This window comes from Corythoichthys intestinalis, chromosome 2 (assembly GCF_030265065.1).
Source record: "Corythoichthys intestinalis isolate RoL2023-P3 chromosome 2, ASM3026506v1, whole genome shotgun sequence".
Classification (NCBI taxonomy): domain Eukaryota; kingdom Metazoa; phylum Chordata; class Actinopteri; order Syngnathiformes; family Syngnathidae; genus Corythoichthys; species Corythoichthys intestinalis.
Window position 1 is genome coordinate 8,445,792 of NC_080396.1, and position 27,567 is coordinate 8,473,358.

General features: G+C 40.2%; 2 protein-coding genes, 1 long non-coding RNA gene, 2 other non-coding genes and 1 pseudogene across 7 annotated transcripts in view; 4 read left to right on the plus strand and 2 right to left on the minus strand.

The window, feature by feature from the left end:
- LOC130911878 (RNA-binding protein 12B-like) overlaps positions 1 to 27,567 on the plus strand; it is a 53,925-nt gene that overhangs the window by 9,480 nt on the left and 16,878 nt on the right. Inside the window, exon 1 of one of the 2 annotated variants that reach the window (XM_057829507.1) lies at positions 24,900 to 27,040. The exons of the other annotated variant lie outside the window; for it this stretch is intronic. The gene's annotated coding sequence lies outside the window, so the exon portion shown is untranslated. Of the gene's footprint in view, positions 1 to 24,899; positions 27,041 to 27,567 lie in introns of those variants that run through there. 2 annotated transcript variants of the gene reach the window in all.
- Positions 5,188 to 5,306, plus strand: LOC130912585 (5S ribosomal RNA). Its single transcript, XR_009062638.1, has one exon. It is a non-coding gene; the product is annotated as a 5S ribosomal RNA (ribosomal RNA).
- LOC130911879 (uncharacterized) lies at positions 8,679 to 10,270 on the minus strand. Of its 2 annotated transcripts, none has more exons than XR_009062489.1 (2): positions 9,280 to 10,270; positions 8,679 to 9,173 (listed from the first exon to the last, which is right to left on the minus strand). It is a non-coding gene; the product is annotated as an uncharacterized LOC130911879 (long non-coding RNA). The 2 variants fall into 2 exon arrangements; XR_009062488.1 differs by having other exon boundaries at positions 9,268 to 10,270.
- LOC130912573 (5S ribosomal RNA) lies at positions 13,910 to 14,028 on the plus strand. Its single transcript, XR_009062628.1, has one exon. It is a non-coding gene; the product is annotated as a 5S ribosomal RNA (ribosomal RNA).
- LOC130912588 (uncharacterized) lies at positions 15,863 to 15,985 on the plus strand (annotated as a pseudogene).
- LOC130911989 (uncharacterized) lies at positions 16,418 to 19,394 on the minus strand. The gene is made up of 2 exons (XM_057829694.1): positions 18,485 to 19,394; positions 16,418 to 18,117 (listed from the first exon to the last, which is right to left on the minus strand). The coding sequence occupies exons 1-2, from the start codon at positions 19,392 to 19,394 to the stop codon at positions 18,065 to 18,067; spliced, it is 963 nt and encodes a 320-aa protein (XP_057685677.1). The 3' UTR covers positions 16,418 to 18,064.

Sequence of the window (27,567 nt, forward strand, 5' to 3'; positions counted from 1 at the left end):
TGTCTTTTTGAGCAGCATTTGATAGGCTCCACGTTAACAAATATGTGACAAAGTCGTTTCCTTTCATTTTATGACTCGTTCACCGCATAGTCATTACTGGAAAGTCAAGTTAGCAGCAAGCTAGGTCAGGAACCGGAGGACCGAATCACTGAACGGGAAGTGACAAAACTCAGTCTTTCCCCCCTGCCTGCACGCTGGCTGCTTATTGGCCACACGTGGAAATGAGTGACATACGCCATGATTCTGTTTCCGCTCCCTCCCCTGCCCGCGATGAGGCTGGCGTCTGATTGGTCGTGTGCGATGTCAGAAGACGCTGCCGCTTGCTCAACGCCCTCCCACGCAGCGAACAAGCGCCACCAACTTCATAGAACGAATCAGTGCAGATGGTGATTAGTTCGGTCTCGTTCACCCAAACAATTCGTTCAAAAAGAACGAATCGTTCGCGACCGATACAACACTAGCGTGAAGTTCTCCAAAATCTCCTGATAGCTAGCTGCATTGACCCTGCCCTTGATAAAACACAGTAGACCAACACCAGCAGCTGGCATGGCACCCAAGTCCATCACTGACGGTTGGTACTTGACAATTGACTTCAGGTATTTTGGCATTTCCTTCTCCCCAGTCTTCCTCCAAACTCTGGCACCTTGATTTCCGAATGACATGCAAAATTTGCTTTCATCTGAAAAAAGTACTTTGGAACACCGAGCAACAGTCCAGTGCTGCTTCTCTGTCGCCCAGGTCAGGTGCTTCTGCCATTTCCAGCACACGGCTGTGCACGGTGGCTCTGGATGTTTCTACTCCAGACTCAGTCCACTGTTTCTGCAGGTCCCCCAAGGTCTGGAATCAGCCTTTCTCCACAATCTTTCTCTGGGTGCGGTCCCCTCATCTGATTGTGCAGCATTTCCTGCCACACTTTTTCCTTCCCACAGAGGTGCTTTGATACAGCATTCTGGGAACAGCCTATTCGCTCAGAAATTTCTTTCTGTGTCTTATCCTCTTGCTCGAGGGTGTCAATGATGGCCTTCTGGCAGCAGTCAGGTGGGCAGTCTTGCCAATGATTGCGGTTTTGAGTAATGAACCAGACTGGGAGTTTTTAAAAGCCTCAGGAATCTTTCGCAGGGGTTTTGAGTTAATTTGTTGATTCAGATGATTAGGTTAGTAGTTTCTTTAGAGTACCTTTTCATGATATGCTAATTTTTTTAGATAGATTTTTGAGGGATTTTTGTTTTTTCTTGACTTTTTTTGCCAAAATCATCAACATTAAAACAATAAAAGGCTTGAACTACTTCAGTTGTGTGTAATGAATCTAAAGTATATGAAAGTCTAATATTTATCAGTTCATTACAGAAAATAATGAACTTTTTCACAATATGCTAATTTTTGAGAAGGACTTGTAAATAGAGCAGCTTTTTATCCGTTTTTCACAGCCGGACACAAATATCCAAGTGTTGTTGCACGTAAGCCTGTCGCAATATGCAATAATTCCATTTATCGCGCGATATATAAATATGGAGGCGGTCATTTTTCCGCTGCGATTTATCGCCTCGCGTGCACGTGTGTGCGCGCGTGCGGCAGACCTCCTGTTAAAAGTTCGTTACCAACTGCGCAAAATGCATCTTCGTTCCAGGTCCGGCAAAAACTAGCGCCGGAGCCAATCGTTCCCATTATATCCTATTGTTCGACGTATACCGGCCGCGTCAGTGCTCCGGAGTGACTGTGGGCCATCTATGGCGCGCCGGTGTTGTTGACGTGTGGGCGCTCCCGTCAGGAGTGACATTTCACGCGGGGCGGCTATTTTTCGGCACAACGCTGGATATTTACAACGAAGTCCGCCAAAACATTGTTACAGACTTGGCTGCTACGAATAACCTCACTTTGACAACGAACAGCTGAATGAAATTAAGAGCGCTGTGCTTCAAACTCGTCCTGTTTATGAAAGCCGTCATATGCTGGTGTTGTGTAGTAATGAGCAGACGTGACTTCAGCGGCGCTTGCTAACTTTTTTAATGCACGGTTCCGCGCACACACTAGATATCATGGAATGGCAAACTAGATGTAATACGTCCCATGCCATTGGCTACGTGAGCCCAGAGTGATTATGGGACATGTAGTCTATATACTACATCGATGAATTCTAAACTGTCATTTGTCACATGAAGTTAAGAAGGCCAAATCAATCCATACCAGTGACTATAGAAAATGTTGCAAATATTATTAATTCAGTACGCGACACAGATGGATTCGGACCATAAATAGGACGTCTTGCTCATGTAGTAAACCTAGCTGCTAAGAGAGCTGTAGCAATCAACGGTGTGCCCTGCCTCACTTTACAAACAGTAAAGATTGTTCTCAGCACTTTTATACAAATTTTTTTCTTATCAGTAAGAAGTAAGCACGTAAATATTATGCACTAAAATGGATGTTTATATGATGGCAATTTAATTTTTTCTCGTTAGCAAAAAAAAAAAAAAAAAAAAAAAAAAAAAAAAAAAGAAACAAAAAATACAATTGTTTTTTTTTTTTTTTTACAGAGCATTAAATGTATTAAATCGGATCGAAAATCGTGTCCCCCGTATCAAAATTCGTACCGAACCATGACTTAACTGTATCGTTGCATCCCTATGGAACACCATTGCAGAAGCTATGACGGGAAAAGTTTTCATTTTCCTAAATGCTTAAGTTATTAAGTGCAATTTTTTTTTTTTTTTTAAACACTTTTTATTTATTCTGTGTTTCTGTGCGGTATCAATATTGTTGTTTTTTACTTAAGCAGGCATGAAAATCTCTCACCTTTCGGCGAAATTCGCCGTTTTGAAGTCAAAAAGGATGACCTACGTGAATCGTGTAGATCCGAGGAGAAAACTTTTAAGGGGGGTGGGGGGGTTCGGGTGTAGGCATGTGCCGGTTACCTTCATGGTTTACCATGCTATGAAAACGTGGCGGTTACAAAACCACTAAAAATTTTCCGTCATACAGTAGTACGTATTCGTTATTTTTCATGTGTCTGAAATCTGCAGCCAGAAGTGGCTTGGCGCGGCAGCACTTACCCCTTCCTCTGTTTGATGGTGCGAGTGTAAGTGACGCTATTCCAGCAAACCCAAAAAGAAACACTCCAAACGCAAGGCGTAAATTCTTCAATTTATTGGTCTCTCAAATCGTGGTAACTGAAATATACCAAATGAATACATTTAAAACGTTGTACAATCGTATTTTTCCACGTGTGAGTCGCTTCAACAGTTTAGCTTCATGAAAAAGTTCGCCAAAAACAAAACACACATTTTCCTTTCAAATTCAATACACAAAGTTACTAAAAACTTACAAAGACGAATGATAGGCAAGGCTTAGTTAGGAGAGCAACTTCACTGAGGTTAATCACAGCCGCTGAGAGAGAATCAAGTTTGTATGTGGGGAGGAGAAAAAGAGCGTCAAAGATCGCTAATTGCGACAGATGATCTTGTCCTAAGAACAAATTCACGTTCGCTGGACGAGGTGAGGTCTCACTCCCATTTTTTTTTTTTAGATGAATGCATTCGCCAGCAAATTGAATTTGGTGAGAAATGGTTTGAATAGTTTTCATATTTTGCGGTATGACAAAGTTACTGCCGTTTGTCGCAGCTTGCGTTGAACACTGCCAGAGCGTCCGGTGAAAAAATAGCTCCCGTTAAGGTAGCGTCAAGCTTGTTATGTGTATTTAACGGTAATATAAAAGCAGTGTTGTCAGTAACGCGTTATGTGAGTAATGCGTAACTGTAATCTGATTACTTTCTTTCAGTAAAGAACAATCTAACGCGTTCATTTTTCTAAATCAGTAATCTGAGTAAAATTACTTTCCTTGATGCCTGTGCGTTACTATTTTGTTATTGCCCCATAATGTATGTAGAATGAAGAATACTGTAGTCATGGGAGTGACATCACATGTCACATTTTCTAATCAAGGATGGAAAAAAAAGGGTCACGTGTATTACCATGATGCGTGAGCCGTGAGCGCTGGGAGTTTGCGGCCAAAACAACACAACCTTGCTTCCCCTCCAGGATGCAATGAAATAGGCAGGAGATATACTACAAACGGCTGCATTTGCACTCTGGAAACACAGCCATTACGTCACATTTTTGTCCAGTAAAGATGACAAAAATATCTCCGTGCGCTGCGAACTTTGCGCTGGCTCAAAAAGACTATCGACCGCTATAAGCATCCAATTCAAGCACCACTTGGAATTACAGCACAACAGGTAACACGAAAGCCAGGACTTTTTGATACTGCTCGTGCTCAATCCTCGGTTCAAGCTCAGTTGTTGTTGAAGGTTTTGAAAGCTTAGGTTTAAAGAAATTCTAAATATCCATCTTGCCTCCTCAGCTGTAGTTTTGGCTAAGCAATGCAAACGGCTGTCTCTAAGGTGCTATCGTCACATGATCTGTTCGAAAAATAATTTGGACCCATTATGAAATAGTTTGAAGGATTCTTGTTCATTTCATTCATTTTTGTTGTTTATTTTATTGCTCTAAAACTTTTATAGACAACATTTTAATGGCCATATTCAATGGTCTTTATTTTCAAGGGGAAGCAGAATTTTTTACATTAGGCTTAATCTTTGAGTTAGTCGGGGTTTAATTAGTCGTTGGAGTTGATTTGAACAAATTCTGTGCAGTTTGCCAGTTATTTGTTAGTTTCAGGGGTCCGGAGTGGCTAAGCTAGTGCGAGTCAATGGTGGTTGAAATCAATTCCTTCAACTAATTAAACCCCCGCTCGAATATTAAGCCTTATGTGAAAAATTAAAATGGTCAAATTCGCCACATGTAGGACGTTTCGCCGACAGAGGACATTTTGGCAGAACGCCGGAACATATTTCCTCCACACCTTTCTCACCTTTTTAACCCCTGACCCATTTTCATGCCTGTTAAGAGGCAGGGTCTTTTGTTTTTAGTTGTGATTTCTTAAAAAGTATATTTGAATTTAAGAGTAAATATTTATCGTGTTTAAATGGGTGTACTTGATCTATTAATATATACTGTAGTCGCACTGTGTTATTGTAAATTGGTTAAAAAAAAATTGGGGGGGGCGCAATAATATCGCATATCGCAATAATTTATGAGAATAATTATCGCACACTAAAATTTGTTTTCCTGACAGGCCTAGTTGCACGTAACTTGTGTAAATGTTTAAATAGGTATTTTTCAATGCCTTTCATCGCTTACGGCCACACTACCCTGAGAACGCCCGATCTCGTCCGATCTCGGAAGCTAAGCAGGGTCGGGCCTGGTTAGTACTTGGATGGGAGACCGCCTGGGAATACCAGGTGCTGTAAGCTTTTTGTTCGCATCTTTAAAACTATTTTTTTTTTCTTTTGCAAATACTTGTTTTTTTGAGAGTGCAGTGCACAAAATTATTTTTGCTGCTGTGTTTTTATTTGCCCACAGTGTTAAAACAGTGCCACAGACAAAGAAAGAGTTGATAACGCTCGCCTGCAATCATTGCGAAATTTAATGGATGCTCAAGTTCTTTTGATGCCCTAAATTAGGGGTCTTCAAATACAAATCCTCCTTTTATTAATGTCGGTCAAGTACAAGGCAGGTCGAAGGTGGTAAAGGTTGTTTTCTTTTGACCAAACAAAAATACAATGCACATTCCGATTAAATAAAAATAAATTCACAAAACATTTTCATCACTTAAAATAAAAATACAAAAAAACATACAAGCACAATGTTAACACATGTACACGAAATAATTGACAAGATCTGTCATTAGGTGCAAACAATAACTATTGACAGTACATTTTGTCACTGTAAAACGCTGCTGGACAAAAAAAGAAAACATGTACAGGTAGTTCAGTGCATGTTCACATGTAGAGAACATAAATGACAAGCTCTGTCATTAAGGTGCAAACATGATAATTATTGACAGTAACTTTAACTGTAAAACACTGCTCAATGAGAGAAATGGCATTCGGGGGTCACAAAGCTGTTGACTCACATCATCAGCCAGTACTTCAGTGCATCTTGTGGTTGATGAATCTAGGAGTGAGATTTGTTTAATTTTTGTTGTCATTTCCTCCTTTTCTTTTCCTTTGAACATTGCTTCAATCACTTCAGTCATGCACTCTTTTATTATTTCTCCATCAGAGAACGGCTTCTTATGTTTGGCCAACTCCCTTGACACTCTGGGAGAGCACTCCGTTGCAATTTGTTGTTGTGTCATAGATTCAACAATAACCTTGCTTGACTCTTGATATGACTGCTTCAACCTGTTAATTTCTTGCCTTCTCAATTCTGATTTAGGAGGAAACTTCTCTTTAAAAGAGCTGTGCTCTTTAACATAATGACGTTTTACATTTTCACTTTTTATCAGAGCAACTGTCCTTAAGCATATTATGCACATAGGTTTGGTACTTGCAGTTGGTAAAATGGACGCATGTTTGTCAGTCCATTCCTCATTGAAATGGCGATTTTCGTTGTCCACTTTTCTTCTCTTGATCAATTTTGAGTATGAGATTTTGTTAGATTTGGTCTTCCACTGGTGGCATGTAGACATATACATAGTAAAGTGCCGGGTGCGAGTCATGTTTCACACTGCTGCGGTCCGTCCACTTAACCCTTGGGCGTTATTTTATCTTGACTAAATTCTTGTGATTTTGTCCAAAAAAATGGCTTTTCCTTTGAAGTGTGATAACTAAGTCATTTCTGAATATTTTTTCACTTTCAGCCACTCAAAATGTTCAGTGGCGTCAGACCTATCTACACATATAAAGTTTTTAATTTTTTTTAAATTTTTCAATGCCCCCTATGGACAATAATAGCAGCATTATCCGAATAGCAAAACTAACTATGCTGTATATATATAAAAAACAAAAGTCTAATTTGAATATTCCATATCACATAGTTAGAGGCTTGAATAAGTCGTTAAGTCATAACAACCGATTTTTTTATGCATGCCCAGTTTTTACACATTTGCAGTTTTCTCATTTACACTAAACTCTTGTGATTTAGTCCAAAAAATGGCTTTTCCTTTGAAGTGTGATAACTAAGTCATTTCTGAATATTATTTCACTTTCAACCACTCAAAATCTTCAGTGGCATCAGACCTATCTACACATATATAGTTTTTTATTTTTTTTATTTTTCAATGCCCCCTATGGACAATAATAGCAGCATTATCCGAATAGCAAAACTAACTATGCTGTATATATATAAAAAACAAAAGTCTAATTTGAATATTCCATATCACATAGTTAGAGGCTTGAATAAGTCGTTAAGTCATAACAACCGATTTTTTTATGCATGCCCAGTTTTTACACATTTGCAGTTTTCTCATTTACACTAAACTCTTGTGATTTTGTCCAAAAAATGGCTTTTCCTTTGAAGTGTGATAACTAAGTCATTTCTGAATATTTTTTCACTTTCAACCACTCAAAATCTTCAGTGGCATCAGACCTATCTACACATATATAGTTTTTTATTTTTTTTATTTTTCAATGCCCCCTATGGACAATAATAGCAGCATTATCCGAATAGCAAAACTAACTATGCTGTATATATATAAAAAACAAAAGTCTAATTTGAATATTCCATATCACATAGTTAGAGGCTTGAATAAGTCGTTAAGTCATAACAACCGATTTTTTTATGCATGCCCAGTTTTTACACATTTGCAGTTTTCTCATTTACACTAAACTCTTGTGATTTTGTCCAAAAAATGGCTTTTCCTTTGAAGTGTGATAACTAAGTCATTTCTGAATATTTTTTCACTTTCAACCACTCAAAATCTTCAGTGGCATCAGACCTATCTACACATATATAGTTTTTTATTTTTTTTATTTTTCAATGCCCCCTATGGACAATAATAGCAGCATTATCCGAATAGCAAAACTAACTATGCTGTATATATATAAAAAACAAAAGTCTAATTTGAATATTCCATATCACATAGTTAGAGGCTTGAATAAGTCGTTAAGTCATAACAACCGATTTTTTTATGCATGCCCAGTTTTTACACATTTGCAGTTTTCTCATTTACACTAAACTCTTGTGATTTTGTCCAAAAAATGGCTTTTCCTTTGAAGTGTGATAACTAAGTCATTTCTGAATATTTTTTCACTTTCAACCACTCAAAATCTTCAGTGGCATCAGACCTATCTACACATATATAGTTTTTTATTTTTTTTATTTTTCAATGCCCCCTATGGACAATAATAGCAGCATTATCCGAATAGCAAAACTAACTATGCTGTATATATATAAAAAACAAAAGTCTAATTTGAATATTCCATATCACATAGTTAGAGGCTTGAATAAGTCCACAAGTCGTAACAACCAATTTTTTTATGCACACCCACTTTTTACACAATTGCAGTTTTCTCATTTACATTCAACTCTTGTGATTTTGTCCAAAAAATGGCTTTTCCTTTGAAGTGTGATAACTAAGTTATTTCTGAATATGTTTTCATTTTCAACCACTCACAATGTTCAGTGGCATCAGACCTATCTAAACATATAGTTTTTTTGTTTTGGCCCCCTATGGACAATAATAGCAGCATTATCCTAATAGTAAAACTAACTATGCTATATAGGCTATATATAAATCAAACTAAAATATTTTATATTACATAATTACATCATTGGATAAGTAAAAGTCGTAACAATAGATTTTTTGTTTTAGAACAAGACTGTGACAACGTGACAATAACTGATTTGATGATAGAATTTATGTTAACAATTTTACAAAACATACATACAATATAACAGTTAACATAATAACAACATACACAATTCATGATGTGCACTTTGAGATTTGTTGTTCAAATGTAAAGTGCGTTATAAATAAAATGTATTATTATTTATTATTATGTTCGAAGCCCGAAGTGGCTTTGTGCAAAGGCCACATTGTTTGCGCTTGGACGGGGGTCCAGCTCGCTGCTCAACCAAGCCTTCGGCAGAAGGCGGTGGTTCCCGTTTTAGGACTTCTGGGCGAATTAGAGCCTTGCCAAGTTCCTCAAGAAATAGTCGGCGCTTGTAGCTTTTCTTCACGTTCCACTCAGGGTAGATCTCCGTGAACAGCACAAACGAGGGTAGATCTCCGTGAACAGCACAAACGCGCTGCATGACGAAATGTCCGGCATGTGAAAAAACTCACACATTGGCCACCTGAGTGCGCGCCGGCGGCAGGAGTATGTGCCACAGGCCTTCAAAGCACAAGCGCACACAACAATAACAGCTTTGATCTTTGATCAGCTTTTACAAGACAAACCTTGAAATGCAAAACATTTGCTTACTCACTCTCGTCATTACCTCGATCGCCGTCATTTTCGTCATGCGCCTCAACGTGGTCATGTCCGTGCCCCCGCCTTCTGCTCCCCGCTTTCATCTCATTATGTTGTCAACTATTTCCTAATCCTCGTCATCAAAGCCGTCCTCCTCCGGCATCGAAAGTCCGGAAGAATTTGTTCAATGTCTTCTGGGCTCTCCAAAGAAGCGTCCGAACAAAGGTCGTCGTCGTCGGAATCAGGATTTTCTAACACCATTCGAATCGTGTCCTGCGGTGAAATACTTCTCGCCGCCATCGATCACAGTTGTGTTGGAAGAAATGCAAAATGGTGATCCTCGCGAGAACAGAGACTCCCAAAATGCCCAGAACCAATGAGAGTAAAGAAATTCAAACACCCAACCAATAAGAGTTGAAATTCAAACGACAACAATAAACACGTGTTTTTTTGTTTTGTTTTTTTTGCATTTCCGGGAAGTACCTTTTTATTGTCTTGTGCAAACGTGCAAAATTGCAAATACGCATGCCCAAATAGACTGAAAGTGAGCTCAGACAACATTATCACCAATTTTTTTGTAAAGCCAACCATCTTTATTGCATTAATTTTTGACCGATCTAAAGCTAGCTTCGCAAGCAAATTCATGTATTGGCCTATGGCTCCATCTAGTGACTTCTGGGTGTCAACACAAAAATTTTTTTATCTGCATGTTTTTGACTCGCCAAAGAAGCGATTGCATCAATAATCACGGAAAATGCATGATAAAACATCAGGTTTACAGCATATTAAAAATCATGATTTATAATGGGAGTCAATGAGCCAAAAAATGGCAAAATAACAAGAGTTTAGTGCAAATCTTCCCAGCCTGTTTGCAATAAGTTAGAAATTGCCTGATGGTGCCATTTCGAACTTCTACATGATTTAGTATCCTGCAGGAAATATCAGCTCCCTAGTGTATTTTTTCAAATGCTTTTTTTCCTTTTAAACACAGAAAAAAACGAAAAAAGCCAAAAAATGGACAAATAACACCCAGGGGATTTATTAATTAAGCTAGCAGCATGCAGGCTCTCTCAGCCAATCAGTGCATGGTTGTCATAGAAATGACAACAGAAGTGGGAACATGGAAGATAATTGACTAAAAATGAAACAGAATTTAGCAATAGAATAGTAGCGCATAGCGATTGATTGGAAAGTCATACAAATAATATATGTGAAAATTAGTATTCTTTTTTTTTGAAACGTGCCGTTTGCTCTAGGTCTGCAGAGAGGTGTGCCGTGGTCCGGTCGTGGACCGCGGTCCGCTAATTGAGGACCCTGGCCCTAAATCATGACTAAAACCCCTCATCTAAATTTATTTTGACATTTGGCCTTTTGCTAATCTGCATTTTACATAGTAGTGTTAGTAGTAGTAGTATGAGAGATACAGCTGTATCGATAGTAAAGTTACCATTCGACAGTATTTAGCCATTAAATATTCAATGAATCGATAGTAGAGATAGAACTCGGCTATCGCGAGCACAAGAATCGGCTTCTAATGCCTAGTTCAATGCATTACTTAATATGATAATAATTTAGCTTTTACCTTACATGCTGCGCTTGTGTCATTCACCACACAGCGCACTTAGATTGTGACCGCCATGGTGGTTGCCTCAACTTCCCATTCATTTCGGCAGAACCGCTAGTAGTCGCCGTCATTACCCGATGGTCACGGGCGTGTCATAACAATGCGAGAGCTAACAAAACCACTGTAACGCACGCTCCGTAGCGTTTTCTTTACAGCCCAAAACGAAACTAGTAGTGGCAACGAAGCAACATGCTAAAACAATGGACAGTTTGCGCACCACGCCTGTGACGTGCAACGATTGATTTTCAACACAAACATGAAAACAAAAGATGGACTTTGAAGTGATGAGGGCAGCCAGATCTGTTCGCATGGGACAGAGCCAGTGTAAAGTGTGGAGCGGTACAGAGATAGTGAGTTTTTAACCCTAAAAAATAACCCACTACAATGGTGGAAAGGGCAGCACGACCCTCTGGAGATTTTGTTTCCACGAAACGCAGTCACCTTAAACATGAACATGTGGATTAGTTGATCTTCCTCAAGAAAAAATCTGCCCTTCAAAAAAGATATGGACAGTGATGAGGAATAAAAATGTGGAAGCACAGGCATAAGTGAATGACTTTGCTGTGTATGAGGTTAAAGCAGTACTTCTCAAATAGTGGGGCGCGCCCCCCTGGGGGGGCGCAGAGCGATGCCAGGGGGGGCGCATGTGACCTCGGGGAACATGTTTTTTTTTTTTTTGCCGTACTGGAATAAAGTGTACTTGCACATCCACTCAGTAGGTGGCAGTGGCGCTCTCATTTTCAGAGTGCGCGCAGTATTTTTGAACTAAGGAAGAGCACTCAGCACACACAGACAACAGATATGAAGAGCAGTGTGCCACCGCCGTTTTCGAAAGCCGTTTTCCGACCGGACTCACTCACGCAGCGACCCACTGTCTTGTCCGGTGTTCTGCCAAAATATGCTACATCGGCGAAACCTACTACATTAGTCGAATTTGACACCTAAAGTACTACCGTGCGCTCTAAACTTGTTTTGTTTAGCTGCATAAAGGAATAAAGTACTAAAAAAATGCCTGCAGAAAATACTTAAATGTAGTTATATCCAATAAGGACGGTTTAAATACGCTACGTGACTAATGTGGTCAACTGCTTCAAAGCTAACACAAAAAAACACAATGGTTAAAAGTATGAGAGGGTAATACATGCAAAAAGTATCTTTGAGGCAGTGAAAAGGTTCTAAATAACTAAATAAAAACAAAAATAGTGAGTACTCGCCGCTTCTAACCGATGTGCGGCGTGCGCATGCGTGTGGATGCACGCGCAAGCGCCCTGAGCATTGTGTAGGACGTTTCGCCGCGTAGTAAGGAATGGCCGAACACCGGTTCTCACGTCGCCGCCCGAGAAGTGCCATTTTCGGCTTGGGATCGTCACGACGACCGCCCTCACCTACGGTTCTTCCTCGGCCGCCGTGAATACGCTTTTTCGTGCCGTTTGCCTTTTAGCTTTGACTTTTAATACAGTGGGTGATGATGAAAGACCACTGTTTACTGTGTCTAAAAATAATTATAGCAGACAGCCAGAAGCCAAATCAATTAAGACGCCACTCCATTAAGACGCCACTGAAAGACATTAGACCCCAATCTCATTGTTAAGCCGCTTGATTTTTTTGAGTGAAAACGTGCCGAATATTGCCAACAATCGTCCTGCTTTGTCAGTGTTATATCAGTAAACCAGTGAGCATTGTTAGCATGCTCATTGCAAAATAACTCCACACCATTGCAAAGGAGGTAAATACAGTGAGCAGCAAAAATAAAAACTGTCCTGTCCAAGGACACTTTTTCTTTTATTCAGATTTGTTTTTTCGGTCAAATTTTTTGGCACATTGTCCTCATGAGTGAATGTTTCTAATCAATTTTAATTTGTTATTATTTACTGATTTTATTACATTTTATTTTTCTGTATCAAATGGTCAAAAATGTACCTTGAGTGTATTTTTTAGTTTGGATGTGAATTTAAAAAAAAAATTCAGGCAAATTGATGCACGTCAAGTCTTCTCTGTTACAAACAAAACAATGTTAATAAAGTTATACTTTATTATAAGTTGATCTATGTTACTTTTTTTCTTTATTAGAAAAAAAGGACACAATGTTAGGCAGATGCGTATTTATAATAGTAATTTTATAGACAAATGATACTATTTACAGTGGCGGCAGAGAGTTTGGGGGGGCGAGAAACATTTACGTCTTCCTTGGGGGGGCGTGACAGAAAATAATTGAGAAGCACTGGGTTAAAGTAATGATTATTGACCTGTCTAAAATGCCGTGTTTTTTATCCCCCAATTATACCAGTGGTGAAGCATAATTTATTATTTATTTATGATAACATTGCATGTTTAATTCTTTTTTTTTTCTAGAGCTGCTGCATATAATTAATATTTTTTACTTGTAAGATGTTTACGTTGAATGTTTGCACGAAAATTACTTAGCTCTTGTGTTCAAAAACACCAGGAAATGCAGTAATTGAATTACTGCACTTTATTGTTGTCTGTCACTGGAGTTTTATTTTATTATCAACCCCATCCAACAAAATGACAGTCATATAGTAAGCCTTATTTTATATATATATATATATATATATATATATATATATATATATATATATAATATAAATATCATTGGTATGAAATTTTGTTGTTTAATTTTGCTATTAGAAATGTGGTCTTTTTTATATGTTTAAAATATTGCACGAACACACACACACAACAAATGTTTACTATCGTATCGTTTTCACTGTGTATCGAACCGTATCTTTCTTAAACTGTATCGAATCGCACGGCCTTAAAAATGTATCGTTTTTTTAATCGAATCATAACCTGTGTATCTAGATACATATCGAATCGACTTCATGCCAGAGATTCCCAACCCTAGTAGTAAGGTAGGTAATAGATAGAGGACTTCTACCGATTGGTCCGCAGAGGTCGCCATTTGAGCCAAGTCTGCCAGTTGATCAGTTTTTATAGCCAGAAACAAATATCAAGGTGGTGTCACATGTACTCTCAACAATGTTTAAATAGGTTTTTCTGTACAGCAACTGTCGCTTACGGCCATACTACCCTGAGAACGCCCGATCTCGTCCGATCTCGGAAGCTAAGCAGGGTCGGGCCTGGTTAGTACTTGGATGGGAGACCGCCTGGGAATACCAGGTGCTGTAAGCTTTTTGTTCTCATCTTTAAAACTACTTTTTTATTTTTTTTTTATTATTTTGCAGCTGTGTTTTTATTAACCCACAGTGTCAAAACAGTGCCACAGACAAAGAAAGAGTTGATAACACTCACCTGCAATTATTGCGAAATTTAATGGAGTTCTTTTGATGCCCTTAATTATGACTGAAACCCCTCATCTAAATTAATTTTGACGTTTGGCCTTTTGCTAATCTGCATATTACATAGTAGTAGTAGTAGTAGTAGTCAGTAAGCTTGAGAACGATAAACCGATACTACCGGATATCCGGTTTTACAGGTGAGAGATACAGCTGTATCGATAGTAAAGTTACCATTCGACAGTAATTAGCCATTAAATATTCAACGAATCGATCGTAGAGATAGAATTCGGCTATCGCTAGCACAAGAATCGGCTTCTAATGCCTAGTTCAATGCATTGCTTAATATGATAATAATTTAGCTTTTACCTCACATGCTGCGGTTGTGTCATTCACCACACAGTGCACTTAGATTGTGACCACCGTCGTGGTTGCCTCAACTTCCCATTCATTTCGGCAGAACCGCTAGTAGTTGCCGTCATTACCTGATGGTCACGGGCGTGTCATAACAACGCGAGAGCTAACAAAACCACCGTAACGCATGCTCCGTAGCGTTTTCTTCACAGCCCAAAACGAAACTAGTAGTGGCAACGAAGCAACATGCTAAAACAATGGACAGTTTGAGCACCGGCGCCAGCGACGTGCAGCGATTGATTTTCAGCGCACCCAGGAAAACAAAAGTCTGACTTTGAAGTGATGAAGGCAGCCAGATCTGTTCGCATGGGACAGAGCCAGTGTAAAGTGTGGAGCGGTACAGAGATCGTGAGTTTTTAACCCTGAAAAATAACCCACTACAATGGTGGAAAGGGCAGCACGACCCTCTCGAGATTGTGTTTCCACGAAACACAGTCACCTTAAATATGAACATGTGGATTAGTTAATCTTCCTCAAGAAAAAATCTGCCCTTCAAAAAAGATATGGACAGTGATGAGAGATGAAAAATGTGGAAGCACAGGCATAAGTGAATGACTTTTGCTGTGTATAAGGTTAAAGTAATGATTATTGACCTGTCTGTCTAAAATGCCATGTTTTTATTCCCCCAATTATACCAGTGGTAAAGCATAATTATATTATTATTATTTATGATAACATTGCAGGTTTAATTATTTTTTTCTAGAACTGCTGCATATAATTTTGTTTGTAAGATGTTTACGTTGAAAGTTTGCACTTAAATTTCTTACCTCTTGTGTTCAAAACACCAGGAAATGCAGTAATTGAATTACTGCACTTTATTATTGTCTGTCACTGGAGTTGTATTTTATTATCAACCCCATCCAACAAAATGACGGTCATATAGTCAGCCTTATTTTTATATATATATATATATATATATATATAAATAAAACATAACATTGGTATGAAATTTTGTTGTTTAATTTTGCTATTAGAAATGTGGTCTTTTTTTATATGTTTAAAATACTGTACGAACACACGCAACAAATGTTTACTATCGTATCGTTTTCACTCAGTATCGAACCGTATCGTTCTTAAACTATGTATCGTTTTTTAATCGAATCGTAGCCTGTGTATCTAGATACATATCGAATCTGCTTCATGCCAGATTCCCAACCTTAGTAGTAAGCTAGGTAATAGATAGAGGACATCTACCAGTTGGTCCGCAGAGGTCGCCATTTCTGCCAATTAGCTTTTATAGCCAGAAACAAATATCCAGGTGTTGTCACATGTAACCTGTATAATGTTTAAATAGGATTTTTTCAACAGAACTCTTCGCTTACGGCCATACTACCCTGAGAACGCCCGATCTCGTCCGATCTCGGAAGCTAAGCAGGGTCGGGCCTGGTTAGTACTTGGATGGGAGACCGCCTGGGAATGGCTCATGACCCCCCCAAGTCCCTATTGCTGATCCTGGGGTTGAGCAGATCCTGGGGTCTGATCTTTCCTCTAGGATGCCATCTGCTGACCTGTTTGTCAATTTTTTTTAATGACCCTTCTCCTTTACTCGCATGCCCTTTCAGTGATTTCCTTTTGCTTTTGATAAATGTCAGGTGCTTTAAAATAACATCTCCTTGCAGGGAATTTATTTCATTCCCAAATCATAATCCTACGTACCTAAAATCAAAAGTAAGACCAAAGGCTAAACAAAGTACTAAAATTCAGAAAAGATAAATATCATACAGCAAGCATTTGAGGCATTATTTTAGACACTTAACTATCAAAATCCTTTTCTTTTTCAGTGTGAGCTGTGCCAAAGTTAGATTGATGCATAATGAAAAGAGAACAGTTTTTAAAAAATAAATATTTTTATTGAATGTATATATTATTTTCAAAATGTCAAGTATCTATAAAACATTTTCTGCAAATATAGCTCTTTTAAGGAGGCAAATATAACAAACGTATTTTTCAACATTCAAAAGCATATTCATAGTAAAATTTAGAAGTCAGTGCTTGAGGTAGTAATAAGCTACATTAAGTACAGAGGACAATCATTACACATTCATTAGAAAACAACAGTGCCCAGTTTGCAAGGCAAAGGGGTGAGGAGAAAAGGAGCACGAAGGTGCAGTGGAAAAAGCTGCCTGATGCCACAAAGATACCATACCATATGATACCATAAAGAAATTGTCAATTTAAAAAATGACATAAAAAGTGGCTAAAAGTGATACTATCAATTAGCATATTTTCAAGTTTTGATTACTGTAGGGAATAGTGTATTTTCCCACATTTTTCTTTCAAGTGGCAAAAAGTAGAATTATGATTTTGGTTTGGTACACAAAGTAGCAAACATTCAAATGTAAAGTGCACATTCATGTAGAGCAGCATTCAAGTACAAAATGGTGTGTGCAAAAATGAGAATAATGATTTAACCCCCATATGTTATTGCACTTTGAAAAGTCAGTTTTGCAAAGAAGGCGACTAGACAGCAGAACAAGCGGCCTCAATGCTACAAAGATATTGTCATTTGAAAAATTCTTTTAAAAAGTAGTAAAATCAATAAGAGCTGTTTTAGTGCAAAGTTGCTTTAGACAGCAAAACAAGCGGCCTCAACGCTACAAAGCGGAAGTAAGCTGCCTGATACATTAATGACTCTCAAGGGCTTTGAGAATATATGAAAATATTTTTTAAAAGTGGCCATATCAATTAGAATAACTTAAACTTCTAGATAAATAAATGAAATAAAATGGGGATGGCATGGCTCAGTGGTAGAGTAGTTGTCCCCCAACCCAGAGGTTGTGGCTTCAATTCTCTGCCCTGGTGAACTTGCCTAAATATCCTTGAGCAAGATACTGAACCCCACATTGCTCCTGGTGCTGCGTCACCAGTAGGTAGATGGCGATGTAGTGTAAAGCGCTTTGAGCGCCTTGAAAGGTGGAAAAGCACTATACAAATATAAAACTATTTACAAATAAAATACAAACAAATAGAAACCACAGAGAACAAATAGTGACCTACTCAGAAGTCTCCAAAAAACATGCAATAACACAATACACAGCAAACAGCAACAACAGCTGTGGAAACTGCCAACAGTCTGGTGAGGCTTTATAGAGGTTGAGTGTTCCTCTTCTCCAGTTCCTTGTCCACCACACTTTTAAAATGTTCATAACTGGTGTAGACATCTTCAAAACCAGGCGTGGTGGATTTGCCGGTCTTGGGGCAAAAAGTGAATAGTTTCTGGCTGCTCCTACCCACTTTGTCTTTGGATGGCATGTATCTTTTGCGCATGCCACCACACTGTGGTACTTGGCAAGCCCCACACGGTCTGTGTGACTTGTTGGGCATTATGGGCTTGACCTTGGGTGCAGGTGGGGGCAGAACAGACACTAACAACTGACCGCAGGAGGGCCCAGCAAACTGGACCGATGGGGCCCGAGGCTGTGCAGGGACCACCAGCAGTATTGGTGCTGCTGAAACGCCGGATGGCAGTGCAGATGCTGATGTGCTGGTGGCAGGCTTGGGCTGGATGGGCCTAGTGGTTAAAGATTGCGCTTGTGGCTGTGGTACTGGGTTCGCGTCATCAAAGTCCAATCTGCAAATACAGAACACAGGCCATAAGAATTCACTTCTGGGAATTCATTTATATGGCTTGGGCATTTAACACATTTACATTACATTCAGTCATTTATCAGACACTTTTATCCAAAGCGACGAACAATTTGGAGATACAGTCAAGCTGCCTTAGTTGCCATGAGATAACAAGTGCAGAAAAAAGGTAAGTATGTGAGTCAGTGCAATTTAGAAGTGCTTGCAGAACAATTCTGTTTTTAAACGTTTTTTTGAAAACTTTGATGATTCGCGCCAGCCACGGTTAACATCTCTTACACCGGCCAACAGAGTCCTTTCTGGCGACGCCCCCCCTGCACTCTACATAAAAGACATAATTCTGAGCAACTCACCTCCGCTTTTCTCCACGCCTTTTCCCAGCAATGTGATGGTGCTCCTCGTACTGGACTTGGGGTCTTTCTGGCTGTGGCAGAGATGAAGGCAAGGCAGGAGCATCGGGCAGTCGCTGGTCCGAAAGCACGGTGCGGTGGGCCGAGTGCCTTGCTCTTCCTCCTCCTCCTCTTTCCAATCAGCGCCTGCTCCCTTCCTCAGCCGCTCCCAGTGTGGGCACTTCAACCTCTCCGTGAGGAGGGTGTAATTGTACTGCATGCCGCACACTTGCCTGGCGTAGGTGCCGAAGCCCTTCTTCTCCAGGTACTCCCCCGGTGGCGCGGGGCAGTTGACGTTGGGGCAGCGGATCATGGCTTTCATCACGCCAACCGGGCGCCAGAAGAAGGTTGGTGTGGTGAAGAAGGACAGCATGTTGGGCAGCGTTCCCTTGATGGACAGAGGACGTGGGGGCGGGTGGAACTCCATCTTCTCTTTCAACAGCTTCCTTTCCACCATCTCTCCTCGGACGTTCTTGTACTTGGACGCCTTCTCATACAGGCCATAGGTGCCATCAGACTTGAGCCACTTGATATTGGCCGGAGCAATGCCAAGGGCTTGGCTGGACTTGGGTGGCTGCTCCCAGTACTTCTGCCAACCCTCCAGTAGGATGTCAGCAGGGGCACAGGGAGCCTGACGGGATGGCGCAGCTGGCTGACTGGTCGAGGGAGTTAGCTCTCCCACAGTGGTGATGTGAGAGGACACAGCCACCTCCGACTCATCCAGGAGACTTTCTAAATGGACGCACGCACAAACACATAGAGACAGACACCCAAACAAGCGCGTGCACACAAACACACACACAAACAGAAAATGTTTACGGTAGTTAAGTAGCAGTAAATGTGATATTGAATCAAACATGACAAATATAGACATGCAAACGAAAGCACAAGACATACACACAATACACACACACTCTGATCTGGAATGACAGAGGACGACAAGTTTCATTGACTATGGAAAGAAATTTCACGGTCATACGACAATAAAATCCTTGTATCCTTGTAAGTCATGCCCAAATCAGCTTAAAATGTTACCTGCAACAGCCAACAGCTCTGCATCAGTGGCAAAGTGGGAATCATGCTGGAGTTGTGACTGAGAAGAAGCCTCAGTCTTTGCTTCTTGTTTCTGCAGAAATAATCATGATGCAGCTGTAAGACACTCACACATACCCAGCTTTGACATGTGAAAAACTATACAGAATAAAACATGAGAATACCTTCACTCTCCTATCCAGGTGGCACATGACAGAAGGGAAGACTTGCACATACTCCAGCATGCGCTTCTTTTGCCAATTCAGCTGCTCGTTCCTCTCCCCCTTCTGCACGTACTCCGCCAGCAGCCACACAACCCAGCCCACAGCGTTCTCGAGGAGCCATCGGAAAGACTGCCCAGCATACTTTCCAAAGGTGAGGACCAATTGGCCTCTCCACAGTTCGCCACCAGCCTTCATTGCAGCTGCCTCCGCTGTCTGGGGGTCATGCCAGGTGGGGTCCACCACCACAGTGTTGGAAGCCACGGCCACTGCTGCCTCGCTGCACTGGAGGCGGGCCTCTCCCTGGCGGTACAGAGGGATGCTGGGATATTGGTGGAGCTTCATGTGATCCCGCAAATGAGGCGCAGTGCTGAAACTCTTCCCACACACACTACACTCATGCTCCTTTGGGGCATGAAGCTTCATGTGGCGGGTCAAGTTGGACTTCTCTGTGAAGTGCTTATCGCAAACACTGCAAATATGTTTGTTGTGCTCCATCGTGTTTGTAATCTGGTGGCATAGTGCAAGTCATATATGAGTACTTGTACTTGTATTTTTATTAGGATCCCCATTAGCTGATGAAAAGATTCGCTACTCTTCCTGGGGTCCACACAAAACATAAAACAGACAAAACATCAAGCTAAGCCTGTCACATCAACATACTAATCAACATAGGCTATACTGTATATAAAATAAAGAATTCTTATCTTGAAAAATTTACACACTGAAACAAACATAATTCAACATGCTAACATAAAGACGGAAGAAAGTTAGTAAGGAGGTAAATAGATAATATAAGGTAATATATAAGACGACAACAAAGAGGCTTACATTACATATTACATCAGTGATTCAAATACAGTTGACCCTAAAGTACTGCTTTATTTGTTTCTTGAAATTAGTACTTGGTCACATAACTATAATAATAATTTGGTTAAAGTGCTCAAAGTTAAACAAATGACACAATAACCTATGAAATAGGCTTATATAGCCATCTGAAGACAAAAAGTGCACGGACGTACACAACCACACACGCACACACACACACAGCCCCCGGTACAATTGTTTTGATACATTACTAGAAATGCTTCTCCACTCCCACCGAAATTGTAAAATACCATGGTCAAAGCATAAATCCGACATTAAAAAAAAAAAAAAAAAAAATGCCACGGAAGGCTTGCGCTGTCAGGAGATTAATTTATCCAGTCGACTATTGTCTGAATGCAGACAGCCGCTTCGTTGCCCAAAATACACAAGCCGTTCAAATTTGTGTTCTTCGTGATCATTAGTTTAGAAAGAAACATCGTACCGAGGTATATAGTTTGATTGAGAAGAGACACGCTTCGTAAATTGCGTTAAAACAAACATCGTATGGATTACATGTTTTGCCTAAAAACCAAATGTCTTATTTTCAAACAATAAGCGCAAATGTTTAAACAGCCTTACCTCGAAGGAATCACCATCGGAAACAACATTAACAGCATTACGCTTAGCCAAGAAGCTAAAACAATAAATGTTTAAACTCTCTCGTAGCCTTCTCGTAGTGCCGTGTTTTGAATGAGTCAAAAATGGCGGTGTCGAGAGAGGACGTACCCGGCGTCAAGAGCTGCGACGCGATTGGTCAACTGACGACGAGCCTCGGTGAACGATTGGCTGCCCGCTCAGTCAATGATTGGTCCCCCGCCATAGTCGGTCAATGATTGGCTGCCCGCTCAGTCAGCTTCAGTCAACTATTGGTCCTCTCGATGGGCCGTAGGGACTTAGGGGAGAATTCACTTGGGAATACCAGGTGCTGTAAGCTTTTTGTCCTCATCTTTAACTTTTTTTTCCTTTTCTTTTTTTTTTTTTTTTATTTATTTATTTAAAAAAAGTTTTTTTTTTTTTAGCAAATACTTTTTGAGAGTGCAGTGGACAAAATTATTTTGCTGCTGTGTTTTTATTTACCCACAGTGTCAAAACAGTGCCACAGACAAAGAAAGAGTTGATTACATTCACCTGCAATTATTGCGAAATTTAATGGAGTTCTTTTGATGCCCTAAATCATGACTGAAACCCTTCATCTAAATTAATTTTGACATTTGGCCTTTCGCTAATCTGCATTTTACATAGTAGTAGAAAACTAGGTGTAATAAATAGAGGACGTCTATAGACTGGTTCGCAGAGGTCGCCATTTGAGCAGGTCAGCCAATTTATCCGTTTTTATAGCCAGAAACAAAAATCCAGTTGTTGTCACACGTAAGATTCAGAGTTTATTTGTCATTGTATAGATAACAACGAAAATCAGATTGGAGTTTGACCAATAGTATGAGTTAGTACCCATTAAATGTGTTTGGTGCAGAGTAAGATAAAGGTAAAGTGTCCCCAGTTAGAGGTTAGATTTTGTGCCCGAACCCGCGGGTCGGGTCGGGCCCACATTTTAAGCATTCACGTTCGGGTCAGGTCGGGTCAGGTCAAAAAAAAAAAAGATTAAAAAAAAATAATAATAAAAAATAAAAAATGGAGAGCAGGCTCTCTGTATTGCGCTTTTGCTTGTGCGTGTGCACGAACGCCGTGGCGCTGGCCGCTTTTTCTTCTTGTCCTCCCGCTGTACCGTTTGCGCACGGCCGAGGCGCCGCCCTCATTTTCATTTTCTCCCTCTCTGCACCGAGTGTACACAACTCATCCTCTTGGTACTTTTCCAATATGGAGCAGAAAGAAGCTAAAAACAAACTGAAGACGGGGGAATGGAAGAGGCAAGAATGCACAGGTAGGAGTGAGGTGTGGAAAGAATTTCATTTGATCGTGGAAGATGCAACAAAAAACTGTGTCGGCTTCGTCGAATGTAACAAGTGCGGCACATTGCTCTCGTACGACAGAAAAAAGACTGGCACTTCGACGCTGAGCAGGCATCTTAAAAGCTGTGCGGGCAAAAAAGTAACTGCTCAAACATCTTTATTATCCTTTGTTTCGAGGGCCGCACCTCTTCGAGTAAAGCAGAACATAACGGAGAAGTGCGGCAATTTTATTTCTGCACGACGACGACCAAAAAATATAACCAGTGTAAGTATAAGCCATAATATCATGCTGTTCAAATCGGCATTTTTAGTCAGAGCCGGTCTAATTATTTCCCTTATTTCACAGTAATAAAGAGCAAGACATGAGGCGGGGGCCGCAAGTAAATTTTTATTTTTTATTTTGGTATTGTTGTCGTTACAATAAAAAATGTTATTTCAAAGCATTTGTATTTTTATTATTTATTTTTTTTGCTGCTGTTCCCTCTCCTTGTCAGAGAGGCGCGTCCATGTGAGAACAATATCCCACACACTCAGAAATATGTTTAACAAACTTTCCCAGCGTTATTTCGTTGTGTGAATGCTTTGATCATTCTCAAAAAAATATGTAGATTATTTAAACATTAAGAAAACTTGCTATTTTTTCTGCCAACTCGAAGAAATGAAAATAAATTGCTGCTGCAGCGTTTTTTCCGCGTCACTCAAAAAAAAAAAAAAAAAAAAAATCGGGTTTTTCGGGCTCAGGCCTGCAAATCTAGTTAAGTGATCGAGCTCGGGCCGGGTCGGGCCTCAATACCAGCGGGCCGTGTCGGGTCGGGCTGGATTTTTTAGGCCCGAACTAGGCTCTATCCCCAGTGCCCCGACAATAAATAAATAATATTAATAAATAGGGTTGTTCCGATCATGTTTTTTTGCTCCCGATCCGATCCCGATCGTTTTAGTTTGAGTATTTGCCGATCCCGATATTTCCCGATCCAATTGCTTTTTTTTGCTCCCAAATCAATTCCAATCATTCCCGATAATTTTTCCCGATCATATACATTTTGGCTATGCATTAAGAAAAAAATGAATAAAACTCGGACGAATATATACATTCAACATACAGTACATAAGTACTGTATCTGTTTATTATGACAATAAATCTTTAAGATGGCATTTACATTATTAACATTCTTTCTGTGAGAGGGATCCATGGATTGAAAGACTTGTAATTCTTAAAGGACAAATGTGACTTTGTATATTGTGACTAAATATTGCCATCTAGTATATTTGTTGAGCTTTGAGTAAATGATACTGTAGCCATGCCCAAATGCATGATCGGAAGTGGAACCATGACTGTGCGTAGTGCTACCAATTGATATATCTTCTCTGCGTTGGGAAATAACATAGGGTGTTAAGAAAAAGATCAATTACTACCTTGCTTCCCCACATTGCTTCCCACGATAGCTCTAATCGTAGTGAGAGGGATTGTTGTAAGGCTTTAGTCAATTAAAAAAAGGCTCCAAAGGCTTCCAAAATTCACTCTACTCATTTTACGCTGCCTTTTAGCTCTCTATATAGGTATAACGGTGCCATTACAGATTGAGCGTGACAATGCGTGAGTGGGTCGTGCAGCGCATGCATGAATTGCGTTAAATATTTTAACGTGATACAATTTAAAAAAAAATAATTACCGCCATTATCGGGATAAATTTGATAACCCTACCTTAAGCGAAAACTAAAGACTCTGGATGAGTGTAACATATTATGTCTGTAACGTTAAATACAATTAGAAAACGATTCAATTAAAAAAAATATATATATATATTTAAAAAAGGCATGTCCGATATTTTTTTGCCGATTCCGATACTTTGAAAATGACGTGATCGGACCCAATCGATCGATCGGGACATCTCTATTAATAAATTTACATAACCATTCATGCCACCCCGCTCCCCACAGTGTGAAGTGCATACTAATGACCGCATAACCATAACAGCAATATCAGTGTACTTGTGAATTCAGCAGTCTTATTGCCTACAGACTGTTTGCAAGTCTTTTAGTACGGCTGCTCATTGATCTGTACCTTCTACCTGAGGGAAGAAGGAGAAGCAGGATCTCCATACAGAACTTGAATTAAAAGTAACAACAGTTATAGGTCCTCCTACGATTACAACAGTAAAAAAAAATGCCTTTTTTCACGTATAGTTTGCATGTTACGGTATACAATAGAAAATAAAAGTTTTTTTTTTGGATGGATGGGCCATGTTTTTAAACCTCGTAGATAACTACATCACTAAAACACTGAAATCAAGCAAATCAGTACGCGCAGCGGTTCCGCACAGGGGATACAATTGTTGACGGCGGTAACTACATTGGCATGACACCGGCAGGCGTACCATATTCAATGGATGACGATCCTGTCCTAAGCAGCCTGATTTAGACTTCTCCCAAAGAATGATAGGGAAACAAAAAAACGCTCATTTTCAACTTATTTTTATAAATATTCTTGTAAATTAATTTAAATGCTGACACTGCGTTTCAGGGTCATCAACATGTTGTGCCCCCCCTGCCCCAAAAGTTAAACTCCGCCTATACCTGTGCGCTTTCATTTCATGCCACCTTTCGCCAGCAAAGCGGAATTACAACATGGGTGACTGGGAACTACTCGCTGTCAAGACCACTCTGGAGGAGTGACAGCATTGGCTCGAGGGGTCGGAGCAACCTTTCGTTGTCTGGACTGATAAAATATAATAGAGTGTGAACATTCTTAATAATAAACGAACATATTAAAAGCATAGCAACCATGAAGCTGAAAAGATACAGTGGGGCAAATAAGTATTTAGTCAACCACTAATTGTGGAAGTTCTCCCACTTGAAAATATTAGAGAGGCCTGTAATTGTCAACATGGGTAAACCTTAACCATGAGAGACAGAATGTGGAAAAAAAACAGAAAATCACTTTGTTTGATTTTTAAAGAATTTATTTGTAAATCATGGTGGAAAATAAGTATTTGGTCAATACCAAAGGTTCATCTCAATACTTTGTTATGTACCCTTTGTTGGCAATAACGGAGGCCAAACGTTTTCTGTAACTCTTCAAAAGCTTTTTACACACTGTTCCTGGTATTTTGGCCCATTCCTCCATGCAGATCTCCTCTAGAGCAGTGATGTTTTGCGGCTGTCGTTGGGCAACACGGACTTTCAACTCCTTCCACAGATTTTCTATGGGGTTGAGATCTGGAGACTGGCTAGGCCACTCCAGGACCTTGAAATGCCTCTTACGAAACCACTCCTTTGTTGCCCCGGCTGTGTGTTTGGGATCATTGTCATGCTGAAAGACCCAGCCACGTCTGATCTTCATTGCCCTTGCTGATGGAAGGAGATTTTCACTCAAAATCTCTCGGATACATGGCCCCATTCATTCTTTCCTTTACACAGATCAGTCGTCCTGGTCCCTTTGCAGAAAAAACAGCCTCAAAGCATGATGTTTCCACCCCCATGCTTCACAGTGGGTATGGTGTTCTTCGGATGCATTTCAGTATTCTTTCTCGTTCAAACACGAGAACCTGTGTTTCTACCAAAAAGTTCTATTTTGGTTTCATCTGACCATAACACTTTCTCCCAGTCCTCTTCTGGATCATCCAAATGCTCTCTAGCGAACCGCAGACGGGCCTGGACGTGTACTTTCTTCAGCAGGGGGACACGTCTGGCAGTGCAGGATTTGAGTCCCTGGCGGCGCATTGTGTTACTGATAGTAGCCTTTGTTACTGTGGTCCCAGCTCTCTGTAGGTTATCCACTAGGTCCCCCCGTGTGGTTCTGGGATTTTTGCTCACCGTTCTTGTTGTCATTTTGACGGCACGGGGTGAGATCTTGCATGGAGCCCCAGATCGAGGGAGATTATCAGTGGTCTTATATGTCTTCCATTTTCTAAGAATTGCCCCCACAGTGGATTTCTTTACACCAAGCGTTTCACCTATTGCAGATTCAGTCTTCCCAGCCTGGTGCAGGTCTACAATTTTGTCTCTGGTGTCCTTCGACAGCTCTTTGGTCTTGGTGATGGGATAAATGTAATATGACCCAGAGTGAATCAGCATATTGTGATGATTCCCTTTGTGACTGTATCAGCATATTGTGATGATTCCCTTTTGTGACTGTAACCTTGTTATCTTCGCCACTTTGGTGCCTTTGTGATGTACGATTCCCTTTACCTTGTTTTCCTCGCCACTTTGACGTCTTTGTGATGTGTGATTGCAAAACGTGTCAAAACACGTGTAACAATACCATTGGGCAAATGGCTCATCTCAAAACACGTGTAACGATACCATTGGGCAAGTGGCTCGTCACCTGAGGGAAGGGACTGTCCATCTCTGCTCTCATGTGGTGCACCACTATAAGAGCAGGGGATTTTTCCCTCTTCGGTTGCTTCAGTCTGCTGTGGGTTTGCGTACGGACGCCCAGCTTGTATTCCTCTGCAGCTCTACCTGGGTGTCGGCTCTCCGCCCGCTTGTCAACGGTAAGTTTTGATTGGTCAAAGGAATATCTTGTGTGCTTGAACAGTAGCGCGGGGATTTTAGAAGTGACAATCTATATCTCGCATTATTGTTTTCTTTTTCTCCAATAAACTTTGTATATTTCGCAAAAGTCTGCGTGTTGCTGACTCATTGCGAACCCGAAAATTTTGTAAAACACTTGGCCATATTGGAGTTTGGAGTGTGACTGACTGAGATTGTGGACAGGTGTCTTTTATACCGATAATGAGTTAAAAAAAGGTGCCATTAACGAGTGGAGCCTCGTTAGAAGTTAGACCTCTTTGACAGCCAGAAATCTTGCTTGTTTGTAGGTGACCAAATACTTCATTTTCCACTCTGATTTGGAAATAAATTCTTTAAAAATCAAACAATGTGATTTTCTGTTTTTTCCCACATTCTGTCTCTCATGGTTGAGGTTTACCCATGTTGACAATTACAGACCTCTCTAATATGTTCAAGTAAGAGAACTTGCACTATTGGTGGTTGACTCCATTTACATTGCAACACTAGA